The 15656-nt window shown below is 38.0% G+C and overlaps 2 protein-coding genes across 26 annotated transcripts in view; one reads left to right on the plus strand and one right to left on the minus strand.

The window, feature by feature from the left end:
* The window catches only part of PISD (phosphatidylserine decarboxylase), a gene marked incomplete at its 5' end in the record, with an annotated part of 118169 nt that overhangs the window by 59153 nt on the left and 43360 nt on the right, over nt 1-15656 (plus strand). The gene's annotated exons all lie outside the window — the stretch shown is intronic.
* SFI1 (SFI1 centrin binding protein) overlaps nt 1-15656 on the minus strand; it is a 322241-nt gene that overhangs the window by 15401 nt on the left and 291184 nt on the right. For 22 of the 23 annotated variants that reach the window (XM_081282923.1, XM_081282927.1, XM_081282922.1 and 19 more), the window contains 4 exons: nt 15224-15316; nt 13902-13999; nt 12042-12108; nt 7127-7257 (listed from right to left, as the gene is read on the minus strand). In XM_081282923.1, the coding sequence (XP_081139049.1) occupies nt 7127-7257; nt 12042-12108; nt 13902-13999; nt 15224-15316 (389 nt within the window). The remainder of the gene's footprint in view (nt 1-7126; nt 7258-12041; nt 12109-13901; nt 14000-15223; nt 15317-15656) is intronic. The other variant, XM_081282940.1, reaches the window with a different exon arrangement.

Raw genomic sequence — 15656 nt, forward strand, 5'->3', positions numbered from 1 at the left:
GAAAAAATGCTCACCATCTCTAGCAGTCAGAGAAATGCAAATCAAAACCACCCTAAGATACCATCTCACTCCAGTTAGATTGGCAGCCATTATTAAGTCAAACAACAAGTGCTGGCGAGGATGTGGGGAAAAGGGTACACTTGTACATTGCTGGTGGGACTGCAAATTGGTGTGGCCAATTTGGAAAGCAGTATGGAGATTCCTTGGAAAGCTGGGAATGGAACCACCATTCGACTTAGCTATTCCCCTTCTTGGACTATTCCCTAAAGACCTTAAAAGAGCATACTATAGGGATACTGCTACAACGATGTTCATAGCAGCACAATTCACAATAGCTAGACTGTGGAACCAACCTAGATGCCCTTCAATAGATGAATGGATAAAAAAATGTGGCATTTATACACAATGGAGTATTACTCTGCACTAAAAAATGACAAAATCATGGAATTTGCAGGGAAATGGATGGCACTAGAGCAGATTATGCTAAATGAAGCTAGCCAATCCCTAAAAAACAAATGCCAAATGTCATCTTTGATATAAGGAGAGCAACTAAGAACAGAATAGGGAGGAAGAGCATGAGAAGAAGATCACCATTAAACAGGGACGAGAGGGAGGAGGGAAAGAGAGAGAGAAGGGAAATTGCATGGTAAAGGAAGGAGACCCCCATCGTTATACAAAATTACATATAAGAGGAAGTCAGGGGAAAGGGGAAAAAAAAACGAGAGAGAGAAATGAATTACAGTAGATGGGGTAGAGAGAGAAGATGGGAGGGGAGGGGGGATAGTAGAAGATAGGAAGGGCAGCAGAATACAACAGACACTAGTATGGCAGTATGTAAAAAAGTGGATGTGTAACCTAATCTGCAATATGTATACGGGGTAAAAATGGGAGTTCATAATATGCTTGAATCAAATGTATGAAATATGTCAAGAGCTTTGTAATGTTTTGAACTAATAATAAAAAAAATTAAAAAGAAGCAATTAGATGTTGTTTATAGGAGATATGCTTTATTAAATATGAAGACAGATAAACTGGAAGTACAAAAATGGAAAATCATAAAAACAGTAAACATAAAAAAGCAGGTGAGATTATATAAATATAATATAAATATAAAAGGCAGACTTTTACAAAAACAAATATTACCAAAACTAAAGAAGTTCATGTCAAAATAATAACAGGGACAATTCATCAGGAATATATAACTATCTTAAATGTATATACACAGATAACAGATTTTCCAAACACATCAAGCAAAACTGACAGTATTACTGAAAAACAGATAAACCTGTAAACAAATAAAATATGTAAGGGCAGAAAATTTGAAAATGAATTTTAACCTATTTGACTTAATATTTAAGACCATTATACCCATCAATTGGGTATAAACTTTTTTTTTTTTTGATACTGGGAAGTTAATCCAGAGGCACTTAACCACTGAACCACATTCCCAACCCTTTTTTGTATTTTAGTTAGAGACAGGGTCTCACTCAGTTGCTTAGTCACTAAAATAGACAGACACACACACACACACACACACACACACACACACACACACTCTCTCTCTCTCTCTCTCTCTCTCTCTATATATATATATATATATATATATATGTATGTATGTATGCCATAAAATAAATGTCAATAGAGTTAAGAAATTGAAGTTATATGAGGTATAGTCTCTGGTCACAGGGAATTAAATTAGAAATTTAGAATAATAATATGTAAGGAAAATTCCCAATTATTTGGGCATTAAGCAACATACTTCAACAAAACCATGGTCAAGGAAGAAATCACAAAGGAAATAAAAATGTACTTTTAATTGAATAATAATGAAAACATAACACATTAGAATTTACGGGATGAAGCTAAAAGTAGAAGTAAATCTTATAGTTCAGAATGGTTATATTTGAAAAGAAACATTTAAAATCAGTAATCTGGCAAAAAGTTGATGATCTGAACTTCTACTTAAAAAAAGGTAGAAAAAGAAATGCAAATTAAACCAAAAGAGTAGAAAGAAGGAAACTATTAAAAAGCTAAAACTATGGGGCTGGGGTTGTGGCTCAGTGGTACAGCGCTCACCTAGCACATGCGAGGCCCTGGGTTAGATCCTCAGCACCACATAAAAATAAAGAAAGAAACACCAATTAAAAAAAATATTTTAAAAAAGCTAAAACTATGTAACAAAAAATAAGAAACAAAAGCCAAAAGTTCGGATAAAAAAAAAAAAACCTGATAAGTCCCTAGAAAAATTATTTAAGAAGAACAAGAAACACTAATTAGAAAAATCAAGAATGACAAAGATTCTATCTACATTGAAGGACACAAAAGGCATTACTAAGAACAGCTTTATACCAATATATTTGACAACTTAGATGAAATGAAAATTATCTTGAAAAGTTTTACAAAACTGACACAAAATGAAATAGGAACTCTTTGTGGCTCCATATCTATTCACAAAATTAAATTTGTAATTGAAAACCTTTCTAGGGCTGGGGTGTAGCTCAGTGGTAGAGCACTTTGCCTAGCATGTGTGAAACACCGGGTTTGATTCTCAACACCGCATATAAATAAAGAAAGAAAAATAAAGTTTCACTGACAACTTAAAAAAGAAAAAAAGAGAAAACCTTTCTATAAGGAAAACTCTCAGCCCAAATAATTTAATTAGCAAATTCCATTAAAAATTTAAAGAAAAAACACTAACGATCTTACACAGTCAGAAAATAAACATTACCAAAAAATGCAAATCTCTATGTAAAAATCCTTAACAAAATAGTAGTAAGTCAAAATCATAATTATACTGGAGATCCTAGGCAGTGCAACAAGAACAGCAGCAGCAAAGAAGGCACATAGTTTAGAAAGAATTAAACAAAGTTATTTTCATCTGTATACAACATGATTGTTTATGCAATTATTAGAAAAGAGAAACTACTAAAACTAATAAGTGAATTTATAAAGGTCATAGAATAAAAGGTATCAATTATTTTTCTATATACTAGGAGCAGACAATTAGAAAATGAATTTTAAAAATAATTCCATTTTACACTAGCATTTAAAACTACGTTATTTAGGAATAAATTTAATAAAAAAAAATAAAATAAAATCTCTATACAGCAGGAATGGTGGCACAGTCCTGTAATCCTAGGAGCTTGGGAGACTGAGGCAGAAGGATTCCAAGTTCAAAGCCAGCCTCAGTAACTTAGTGAGGCCCTAAAAAACTGTTCCAAAATAAAATCAAAAGGGCTGAGGATGGGGGCTGGGGATGTGGCTCAAGCGGTAGCGCGCTCGCCTGGCATGCGTGCGGCCCGGGTTCGATCCTCAACACCACATACAAACAAAGATGTTGTGCCCGCCGAGAACTAAAAAATAAATATTAAAAAATTCTCTCTCTCTCTCTCTCACTCTCTCTTTAAAAAGAAAAAAAAAGGCTGAGGATGTGGCTCAGTTGTTAAGCACCCCTGAGTTCAATCTCTGGCTTTAAAAAAAAAAAAACAAACCCTCTATGCATAAGTGTTGGAGAGATGTTGGGGAAAAAGGTAAACTTATACATTGCTGGTGGGACTGCAAATTGGTGCAATCACTTTGGAAAGCAGTGTGGAGATTCCTTAGAAAACTTGGAATGGAACCACCATTTGACCCAGCTATCCCACTCCTTGGTCTATACCCAAAGGACTTAAAATCAGCATACTATAGTGACATAGCCATACCAATGTGTTTATAGCAGCTGAATTCACAATAGATAAACTGTGGAACCAACCTAGATGCCTATTAATAGATCAATGGATAAAAAAACTGTGCTATACACACATAATGGAATATTACTCAGTATTAAAAGAAAATAAAATTAAGGCATTTGCAGTTAAATGGATGGAGTTGGAGAATATTATGCTAAGCGAAGTAAGCCAATCCAAAAAAACTGAAGGCCTAATGTTTTCTCTGATTAGTGGATGCTGATCTATGATGGGGGGAGGGGCATGGGAAGAATGGAGGAACTTTGGATTGGGCAAAGGGGAGTGTGGGGAAGGTTATGGGGGTAGGAAATATGGTGGAATGAGATGGACATCATTACCCTAGGTACATGTATGATTGCACGAATGGTGTGTCTCTACATTGTGTACAGAGAATTGAAATGTTGCATTCCATTTGTGTATGATGAATTCAAATGCATTCTGCTGTCATGTACAACTAAGCAGAACAATAACAACAACAACAACAAACTATTGGGAATAATTAAGGAAAACTTATGTCAAAGGAGAAATGTAGCCAGATGCAGTGGCTGAGGCAGGAGAACTGGAGGTTCAAGGTCAGCCTCAGTAATTTAGCAAGACCCCAAACAACTCAGTGAGAACCTGTCTTTAAATAAAATACAAAATAGGGTTGGGGATATGGTTCAGTGGTTGAGTGCTCGAGTTCAATCCCTGGTACTCCCCGGCACCACCCCCCAAGGAGAAATGTATCAGATTCAGTAAAATCACAAACAAAAATCCCAAAAGGATTATTTATAGAAACTGGCAAACTGATACAATTTACATGGGAATGCACATAGACAGAGAATACACAAAACAGCCTCGAAATTTCAAGAATAAAATTGAAGGACTTGCCATCTGGTTTCAAAAAATATGAAGATACAGTAGTCAAGAGAGTATGATAATGACATAAGGATAAACAAACAGATAAGTACAACAGAAAAGAAAGTTCAGAAATAGATGAAAATTTATGTGGCAATTCAGTAGCAAAAAAAACCCTGTAAAAATATCTTGATGGAATGCTGATTATCCATGTGCATAATTTGTGAAAATGCATCAAACCACTTGAATTCTGTGCCTTTCACTGTATATAAATTTTGTATCAATTTTTATAAAAGGTAAGCTAGTTTTGTCTCACTCTCAGTATACTTTACTGAAAGACTAATAGATCATAATTTTAGTTATAATTCATGAGATTCTAAATTCTATCTGTATTCCTAAGACATACCTAACAGAAGATAAATATTTTTTTGAAACTTATTTGCTAAACTCCAAACCAATGCTATAAATATTTATCTACCCTGGCAGTTACAGGTCAAACTAATTATGAGGGCTAGAGGGATTGATTCTATTTTGTGCTGATCACTCTGCTTGTATTTTACATATATTATCCCATTTAGTTTTCATGACAAACTATGAGACAGGGACTAGTATCAAACCATCTCCACTTTTTATTTGAGGACACTGAGACTCGAGTATAAATGACTGCCGAGGGTCACAGGTGGCAGAGCAAAGGTCTGAATTCAGCCCTGATTGACTACTTGCTAGTCAGACTCCCAAATCCTCAGCTCCCTCACAAACCAGGAAGGCAAGTACCTGAAAACTTAAGTTTTCTAAAAAGTCCAACCATCAAGAACTGTACAAAACCTAGATCAGGCCTTAACTGTCCTTCAAGTCTCCTGGCTACTCCCTGCCTCCAATTCACTCTCCAGCCTTGGTCTCCAGTAATAGCTCTAACATCACCCAAGCCTGCTCCCCAGCAAAATTCCTTTTAGAGGTTCCTCTTGACCATTTGGAGAGTACCCTAAAAATTCGGTCCCCATAGCATGTAAAATACAAAAAAGCAAGAGAACCAAGTATAACAAATTATTAGTACTAATGCCATTTCTCAAATGGATCTTATACCATTCTGGTACCAATACAGGAACTAGGTAAAGGTGAATCCACTCTATCTACAAGATAAGACTTGTCCTCTTTCAGTTTTTATTCCCATGGCCACTCCCTAAAAACATTCCTTTGGCCTTTGTACTCAGGAGCCCCATAGTTCTGGGGGATCCTTTCAAACTAGCACCTGGAATCCACCAAACTCAAGATCACCACCCAACTTTCCCATTGAGCGTACACCCTGTCACCTCTCCATTCTAAGATGATGTACACTGTACTCAGGGTAATCTCCAAAACTGTCACCTGCCCAAATATCTGTCCATCATGTGTCTATAGGACCAGTCCAATCCACAGTTTGGCCTTTCTCATTTTGTGACTCCAGTCATTGATCTTCACCCTCCTAATTCACAGGAAGCCTTCCCAAAGTACTTTCATGTTCCCCAGTCACCTTAACACCAATTCTCAGCTCTAGGATTTGTGGTCTGACATAATTTGGACTGATCTATTCTCTTATTTTTCAATTGTTACTTATGAATCAGCCTTATCATCTTATAAGAATTTAAAGCTCCTACAAAGTCATCAGAAAGACCTTTCTCTTGATCAAGTGGAAATTACCTAGACTTTGGAATACATGTGGATTTAAAACCTTATCTCTGATTGTGTCATTTATCATTCTGAACCTGTTCTTTCAGGGCTACTATGAGAAGGAAATTAATGAAAATAAGACGTCATAAGTGGAATGAGCTTATATATTTTTTTTTCTTTCTTCCATCATATAATGCCCACACAGTGGCTGACACACAGTTAGCAATTAATGATTTCTTCATTATATTTCACCAACATGCAGTGAGGACCTGCTACAGGTAACTTTGTCCCTGTGGTGCTAAAAAGATGTAGCTCTGCTCCTTGGCCATTCCAATTTTGTTGATGACTATAATGTCAAACTTCAAAAAGCCAGCTTGCAGAACAGGAACTAAATATTTCAGGGAAATTATACTCAAGAATGCCTGCTAAGCAATGCAAGGTCCCACCACACTCTGATCCAGAAAGCTAATGGGAGACTTTTTTTTTTTAAAGAGAGAGTAAGAGAATTTTTTAATATTTATTTATTTTTTTAGTTTTCGGCGGACACAACATCTTTTGTTTGTATGTGGTGCTGAGGATCGAACCTGGGCCGCACATATGCCAGGCGAGCGCGCTACCGCTTGAGCCACATCCCCAGCCCTAATGGGAGACTTTAATCAAACTCTCAGCAGCATGAAAGGAGGATAGGAACATAAAACACAGGCTATTTTTTAAAGCACTTGCAAAAGTTTTCTCAGTGGAGATACTGGCTGTCTATTCCTGCTACAAAAAAATCAATAAGCTCACATTACTGAAAATTCAGGAAAAACCAGTGGCTTGGGGGTTGGGAGGCTTAGAAGCAAAGCAAATGGGCTGTGTGGTCAACATAGTTAGATGTGAGTGCCCAACCTGGTGCAGAGAAGAGTTGTAGGGTATACCTGTGAAAACGTGCTGCTCTTGTGTTGAGGATACTTTCCTGCTGGTGCCGTCTCCAGAGTCTACTCCATGTGTGGAAGATAGTAGGCAGAATTCTCTGTTGGAAATGACTGTCTGCTCTGGCCTGCAGGAGCTAACATAAAATAATAAATGTCTTTTGCTTTGCTTTCTCTCCACCCCCACAACAAATGACCTTCTATGTCATATTCTTGAAAGATTCCTTCCTATACCATAAAATTGAGAAAAAGTTAAAAATCATGTTTGATATCTGCCAATAAGCTAGATAGAAAAGTAAAATATGACAGCTGAAATCTATTCACTTCTTTAATGACACATGGCCTGAGCATCTCTTCATATATATAAACACAAATATATATATATATACACACACACACATATATTTAGATCAATATGCATATATACATACACACATATGTGCATATTCATGTATATATTTCCCCTAATGTTTAAGAGATTTTCACACCCATTACCTGTTTTATTGTCTGTCAGCATTTAACTCAAATGTGTATGGATTTTTGAGCCTTAAAAATGTCATTAGGTGCCCTTTTAAGGTTGATGCAGTGCTATAAGAAGCTAACACTGAAGGGTAAAGGAAACCTTTATAAAACAAGAGAAGAGACTACAAAAGTCTTTGAATACTGCCTGCAGTTACAGCTAAAAGAAAGAAAAAAGATGTCATTAGGCCAAGCATAATGTTGCAGGCCTATAATCCCAGTAACTCTAGAAGCTGAGGCAGGATGATTGCAAGTTTGAGGCCAGCCTCAGCAAAGTGAGGCCTTAAGCAACTTAGTGAAACCATGCCTCAAAATTAAAAAAAAAAAAAAAATTAAAAAAGGGCTGAGGATATAGCTCAGTAAAGTGCCTCTGGGTTTAATACCTTAAAAAACAACCAACCAGGCTGGGGTTGTGGCTCAGTGGTAGAGTGCTGGCCTAGCATGCATGAGGCACTGGGTTCGATCCTCAGAACCACATGAATGTAAAATAAAGATACTATGTCCACCTAAAACTAAAAAGTAAATATTAAAAAAACAAACAAACAAAAAAATCAACCAACCAACAAAAGCCCTTTGCCATATTTGTTTTAAATATACATACTTCTTTCTAACCCTATAGTATGTCTTAATTTTCATGTATTATATATTTGTCATACAGATTCTTTTTTTTTGGGGGGGAGGGATTGAACCCAGTGGCACTTAACCACTGAGGCACTTTGTATATTTTATTTAGAGACAGGGTCTCATTGAGTTGCTTAGGGCCTCATTAAGTTGTTGAAGCTGGCTTTGAACTCGCAAACCTTCTGCCTCAGCCTCCCGAGCCACTTTGACTATAGGTGTGTACCACCATGTCCCGATCATACAGATTCTTTAACATTTCATGTAATTAGGAAAGGCTATCTTTCACTGATATATCAGTAGCAAAATAGACACTGACTTAAGAATCTGTATGTATCCAAGATCCAAAATTTTGGGGGAGAAAGACATATGAATGTAGAGGAGGCCATTAAAATATGGCTTCAAATTCTTTGATCCTCCTTCAATGAGAGAATTGGCCTAGGGGCTGGGGATGTGGCTCAAGCGGTAGCGCGCTCGCCTAGCGTGCGTGCGGCCCGGGTTCGATCCTCAGCACCACATACAAACGAAGATGTTGTGTCCGCCGAGAACTAAGAAAAAATAAATAAATATTAAAATTCTCTCTCTCTGTCCCCCTCTCTCTTTCACTCTCTCTTTTAAAAAAGAATTGGCCTATGTTCCCTCTCCTTGATTCTGGGTGGGATATTGACTGCTTTTTCCACTTTAACCACAAGAGCACAGTGAAAGTGACACCAGGTAACTCCTGGGCTACATGAAGGGCCACACATCTTCTGTCTTGTTTACTGGAACACTTAATTTTGAAGCCCTGATATCTGATAATCCTGAGACCACCATGCTGTGAGGAAGTTCATGTGTGGTCTTGCACCATGGCCATAAATAGACACTCTCTGGTTAACACTCCCAGTTGAGCCCAGTGTTTGAGTCATTTCAATCAATGAACCAGAGGCATGTGAAGAAACTTGTATGTGATTCTTAACTCTTGCCATTTGAATCTTCCCAGTTGAGGCTCCAGTAATCATGGAGCAGTAACCAGCCATTCTTATTATGTCTTTTTTCAATTTATGAGCATTAGAATCCTTAAGCATAACAAAATGGTGCTTTGTTATATGCCACAGAGTTTGGGGGAACTTTTTTTTTTAGTGATAATCAGAACATTGTGCATATGCGTGTGTATATGCGTGTGTGTGTGTGTATGTGTGTGTGTGTGTGTGAATACATGGGTACACATACTCCTATCCACACAGAGGAAAGATCAGATTTATTCACCAAATGTCATTATAACAGGCAAGCTTATGAGTTCTTTATTTTTCCTCTTTGTCTTTGTGCACTTTTAAAACTTTCTATTGTGTTGATACATTGCTTTTATTTTTACTTTTTATTATGATATTTTGAAACATAAACAAAAGTAGAACCAAAAGTTTAATGAATCCCCAGGAACCTGTCTTCCAACTTCAACAATTAACAAACATTTTGCCATTCTGTATGTACTACTTTCTAAAAAGAAAAAAACCCACAATAAATAATACTTTTATCTTTTCCTAAAATAGAACAAATGTGCTTGTGGGATATATAAACTATGCCATTCAGATTGTTAGCTAAAGGTTTTTAAAGGCAATCAAACAGTGCTCTTACTACTTTTTGGACCTGTCTTCAAACTCTGCCTTCAAAAGCAGGGCAAGTTAGAACAGAGAGGAAAGAATGCTGACCCTTGACTTTCTACCTGTGCTTGGTCCCAGGGTCAAGGAAAGATCCTATTCTGGAAAGGAAATAAAGAGACCATTTGATTTCTACCTGGAATAAACCCAATCTTTCCACCCTGGCACTCAAGTCATTTTCTAAAAGGCCCAGAGACATTCTGTTGACCTTGCATTAAATACACTTAAGAGAATAAATGGCAATGTCTTTCAGAAACAGCCACATAATCCAAAGAGATATCAAAGAGTGCAGTAACTCTAAGCATTTTCTATGTATGGAAGGCAAGGTAACACAAAACAAAACAATCTATGTCCTGGATTAGTACCATCCAAACTCCCAGAAAAAAAGAGGATACTTGGGAAAAACTCTTACATGATCAATGGCACTTCATGCATTATTTGTGCATTCATTTATCCACACATTAGCACATATTCTATGCAGAGCACTGTGGTCAAGATGAGAGACATACTATACCCCCAAGGAGCTAACAGGCTGGCAGGAGAGAGGGGCCAGAAACAACTGTGCAATGATAAACTACACAAGTTGGTGGGGTTGGGAGTGTGGAAGAGAGGGAAACACCTGACCTGAAGGATAGTGAGGCACAGAGAACTACAGGTATAGTGAGAGGCAAGCATGTGCACAGGTCATTCGGGAATGAATGGCAACTCAATTGGCCAGAGTGCAGCTGTGAAGGAAGACTGGTAATGCAAAGGAGAGACAGAAATAGAGAAAAGCTTGTATGCCTTGCTAAAAACTGTATTCTATCCCAAAACCATGGGGAGCCAGCCAAAAACTTGAGATTCACATGTGAGACTAGCAGCAGATGGAGATGGGGGTGGGGAGGGCAATACAAAAATAACTGTGAAGAGTTTGGTTTGTGTCTTCCTCTGATTCACTGCCAAGGTCAGCCAAAGGGATCTTTTTGAGGAGGGGGTAAGAAGCATTTAAACCCAGGGGCACTTAACCATTGAGCCACATCCAGCCCTTGATGTATTTTTTACTTTTGAGACAAGGTCTCACTACATTTTTTAGGGTCTCACTATGTTGCTGAGGCTGACCTTGAATTTGCAATCTTCCTACCTCAGCCTCCAAAAATTGGTGGGATTACAGGCAAGTGCCAGGTTGTGCCTGCCTAAGAAGGGCCCTTTTCATGCAGATATTATTAACTAAACAAACATCCCCGAGTCTGAATATAAACTTGAAATCCTTCTCATGAGATTCATTATTCCAAACAGCTACTCCTAATCATTAGACCCAGCACTGAGATCACACTCACATGCCACATTGGCACTAATTTGTAAGCCTGTGAGAACAAGAATTCTGCCTCCTTTGTATCATAATTGTATCTTCAGTACTTTGCAGTGTCGGAGGCACTTTTTTTTCCTACAAAAAGTATTTCCTGCCAGGTGTGGTGGTACATGCCTATAATCCTAGCAACTCGGAAGGCTGAGGCAGGAGGATCTCAAGTTCAAGGACAGCCTCAGGAACTTAGCAAGACCCTGTCTCAAAATAAAAAATAAAAAGATCTGTGGATATAGCTTAGTGGGAAAACACCCCTGTATTCAATCTTCAGTACCCAGTACTGCAAAAAAAAAAAAAAAAAAAAAAAAGTTGCTTTTTTTTTTTTTAGTATTAGGCATGGAATTGGTAAAGATGTAAATGGCTCACAAGAGCTCACTGATTTTTAAGAAAAACCTGCATTTTTGTAGTAGATGAAGGAATGGAGTTATGTAACAATAATGGAGTTATGGAGCCGGGCGCGGTGGTGCACACTTGCAATCCCAGTGGCTCAGGAGGCTGAGGCAGGAGGATCATGAGTTCAAAGGCAGCCTCAGCAACAGCGAGGCACTAAGCAACTCAGTGAGACCCTGTCTCCAAATAAAATACCAAATAGGGCTGGGGATGTGGCTCTGTGGTTGAGTGCCCCTGAGTTCAATTCCCAGTACCAAAAAAAAAATAAAAAATAAAACAATGGTGGAAACTGAAGGAAATACCTTTGAGCTTTTTACATCACTTTCTCCTCCAAATCATAACAAGATTTCAAGGTGTAAGCATTTTCCAAACCCAAGAATGTAAGAGTAGGGCTATTTGCTATTAAAGTACTTCATACCTGCTTGTATCTTTTCTTCTGCATATACTGTAACCATAATTTTATATACTTGCGCAGCAATGTTACCCTGAAATCAAACACAGAATACCAAGGTACTATCAATTCATACTTTTGGATTTCAGGTTTTTAAAATTCTGTTTTATTTTTAAGTCAGGTGAATCCAGGTACAGTTAGTTCTCGGGAGGTATAAACGCACACTACAAATTTACTAGTTTCATTCCAGAAGAGAAGGACATAAGAACCAGACACCTAACATGAAACCTGTCAACTCTGATTGGATTCTTGCTTAAAAATGCTCCAAGCCTAGTGTTATAGTTTAAATGTGGTGTCCCCCAAAAGCTCATGTGTGAGACAATACAAGAAGGTTTTGAGGAGAACCTTCTTCAATCTTATTTGAACTCATGATCCTCCTGCCTCAGGTCCTAAGAGTCTTAACTTAATCAGTTAATTAATCCCTGGTGGAGTTAATTGAGTGGTAATTAGAGGCAAGTAGGGTGTGGCTGGAGGAAGTGGTTCACTAGGGGTAGGGTTATGGGCTACATATTTTGTATCTGGAGAGTAGAGTCTCACTATGCTTCCTGATCACCATGATGTGAGCTACCTCCCTCTGCTACACTCTCCCGCCATGATGTTCAGCTTCACCTTGAGCCCCGAGGAATGCAGCTGGCCTTCTATGGACTAACACCTCTGAAACCATGGGCCCTCAAACTTTTCTTCCTTTATAGTTGTTCTGGTCAGATCTTTTAGTCACAGCAGCAAAAAAGCTGACTAAAACACCTGGGAATATAGTTCAATGATGCAGTGTCTGCTCAGCATGTATAAGGACATGAGTTTGATCCCTAGTAACAAGAATAAATAATTTAAAATGCTCCAGAACTGGACCTGTAACTATGCAAATTATTGTGAGGAAGGGAGGGAGAGAAAGGGAAGAAAAAGATATTGAACATAGCAAACATTTCTGACAGTAAGAAAGTTAATAATGGCTACCTCTGAGGAATTAAGAATTAAGAGTTACAGGAAGGGGAACAAGCAACTTTTTTTGGTACTAGGGATTGAACCCAGGGGCATTTAACCACCAACCCAAATTTCCAGCCCCCCCACCTTTTTTTTTTTTTTTTTTACAGTTGTTGATGGATCTTTATTTCATTTATTTATTTGTTTTTATATGTTGTGCTGAAAATCAAACCCGGTGCCTCACACATGCTAGGCAAGTGCTCTACCACTGAGTCATAACCCCAGTCCTTTTTTTTTTTTTTAAATATTTTATTTAGAGACAGGGTCTTGCTGAGTTGCTAAGTGCCTCAATAAGTTGCTAAGGCTGGCTTTGAACTTGTGTTCCTCCTGCCTCAGCCTCCCAAACTGCTGGGATTACAGGTGTGAGCCTGTAATTTTACATTTCTATACTTCCTTCTACACATTGTGAATTTTCCTCACAGATATGGTACTTTTATTTATTTTTATATTTATTTAACTGAATGACTAGCTCTAGAATACTGAAGACTCCCTGTACCTTCAAGACTGAGCCACAAACAGCTACTGGCCTGACTCTTTAACACTACCAGTACATAAATTCCAAGACGTGAACATCATAATGCCTGAAAGACTAAGGCAGTAAGCAACCAGGCACATACCTCAAACTATGAGGGCCAAGGCCCAGTACAAAATATCTCTATTCTACTTCTCACTTGATCAGCCAAAAGCAACATGAAAATTCAGGAATCACTGGTTTACAACATGGCCTTTGCCCTTAAAAGGTCTGTCTATAGCACTAACTTACAACAAGGTGAATGATCACTCATGGAAAACTGTTAAGAATCATAAGATGTCTGTGAGAGGCGGAAGTTGAAACCAGAGTCCTACCTGTAGTGACCCCAGGCTGCAAGCAGTAAGGAATGCTGATCTTTTTCCTCCTTTTGCTCAATCTGAGACTGCCAGAGGTTCCAGAATCTGCGTAGCAGCTAAGGTAAAACAGGGGAAAAATGAAAATTTACTACAGTGAAAAGCAAAAATGATCACTCTTTATCTATTAGTGAGTGAATCCTTACTACAATAAACCCCTGAGTTCTCCCCAAACAGGTATTACCTAAATGTGGAACAGCAAACATACATGAGCTTTCAAAATAATTATGGTTGAACTATGGAGCTGTCCTTGACCAATGTAAAAGTCAAAGGGGTGGTTCTTTCAGTCTGTGGAAATTTGGACGAAGAAGTTTTTCCTAGTCATGGCTTCATGGAAGGTGAAACCATTTTAAAGTCACTTTAGAAATTAAAACTAATTTGGGGCAGGGGATGTGGCTCAAATGGTAGTGCGCTCGCCTGGCATGTGTGAGGCACTGGGTTCGATCCTCAGCACACATAAAAAAATAAAATAAAGATATTGTGTCCACCTAAAACTAAAAATAAATAAATATTTTTTAAAAAAGAAATTAAAACTAATTTATCACATATTACTACCTATAAGTAGTCTTGCAAAAATGTTTTAATTTCCAATTATTCAAGCCCTTAGGCCCAACTTTTAGTTTATAGAAAGTTGTTAGAATAAAATGACTTCAAAAGGAAGCAATCAACAGCCAGGTACCATGGCACATGCCTGTAATCCCAGCAACTCAGAAGGCTGAGGCAGGAGAATCCTAAATTCAAGGCCAGCCTCAGCAGTTTAGTGAAGTTCTGTCTCAAATTAAAAAATATAAAGGGCTAGGGATTGGGGATATAGCTCAGTTGGTACAGTGCTTGCCTCCCATGCACAAGGCCTAGGTTTAATCCCCAGCACCATGATACCACCACCACCAAAATAAAAGAGGGCTAGGGAAATGATCAGTTAAAATGAGAATAAGGAATGCTTTACAAAATAACTGGACAATATTTTTAAAAAGCCAGTCATTTTTAAGAAAAAGTATACATTATGCTAAGTGAAATAAGCCAGTCACAAAAGTTAATGCAGATACTGAATGATACAGACATTAAGATTTGAAGTCTAAGGGCTGGGGATGTAGCTCAGTGATAAAGCACTTGCCTACCATGAACAAAGCCGTAGGCTTAATCCAGCACTGGGGGGAAAAAAGACTTTTGGAGTCTAAAATCTGGAAAAATCTCTTGGCACATATGTTAACGGGGTATGGTGGGGGGGGGGAGGATAAATTAACTATCAGAAGGGTTCCCTTGATATAGAAGATAACCCTCACCATGATGTCATGCTGCCGGTAAGCAAGATTCCTTCTTATTCGCTGGAGGTGGGCACAGGTCACATTGTCTTTTAAGGCTCTAAAGCAAAAATACTATGCAAAAAAGAAAGGACACAAGTGATTACACAGAATCAGTAAAGTCTTAGAAATAAGCATAGACAAAGGAAGCCAGTCCCAGAATCAGGGTGCAAAAAGCTCTGCAAGTGCTACTCAGGATTGCTCCATTTCCCTGAGAGTTTCCTTGCTTTGAAATTTAACAGACAGCCTAATACAAGCCAGCCTGCACTGCAGGAACTCAGTAGTATTGGTTAGCCCACTGCCTACTGCCTCATCTCCGACCAGGAAGATCCCCAAGACCCACATGAGAATTTCAGAGATAAAGATCAAACATCAGCTTTTCTCTCTCAAAGGAAAAAAGAGACTTTTTTTTTTT

This window comes from Spermophilus citellus, assembly GCF_964194105.1.
Source record: "Spermophilus citellus genome assembly, chromosome: 3".
NCBI classification, from domain to species: domain Eukaryota; kingdom Metazoa; phylum Chordata; class Mammalia; order Rodentia; family Sciuridae; genus Spermophilus; species Spermophilus citellus.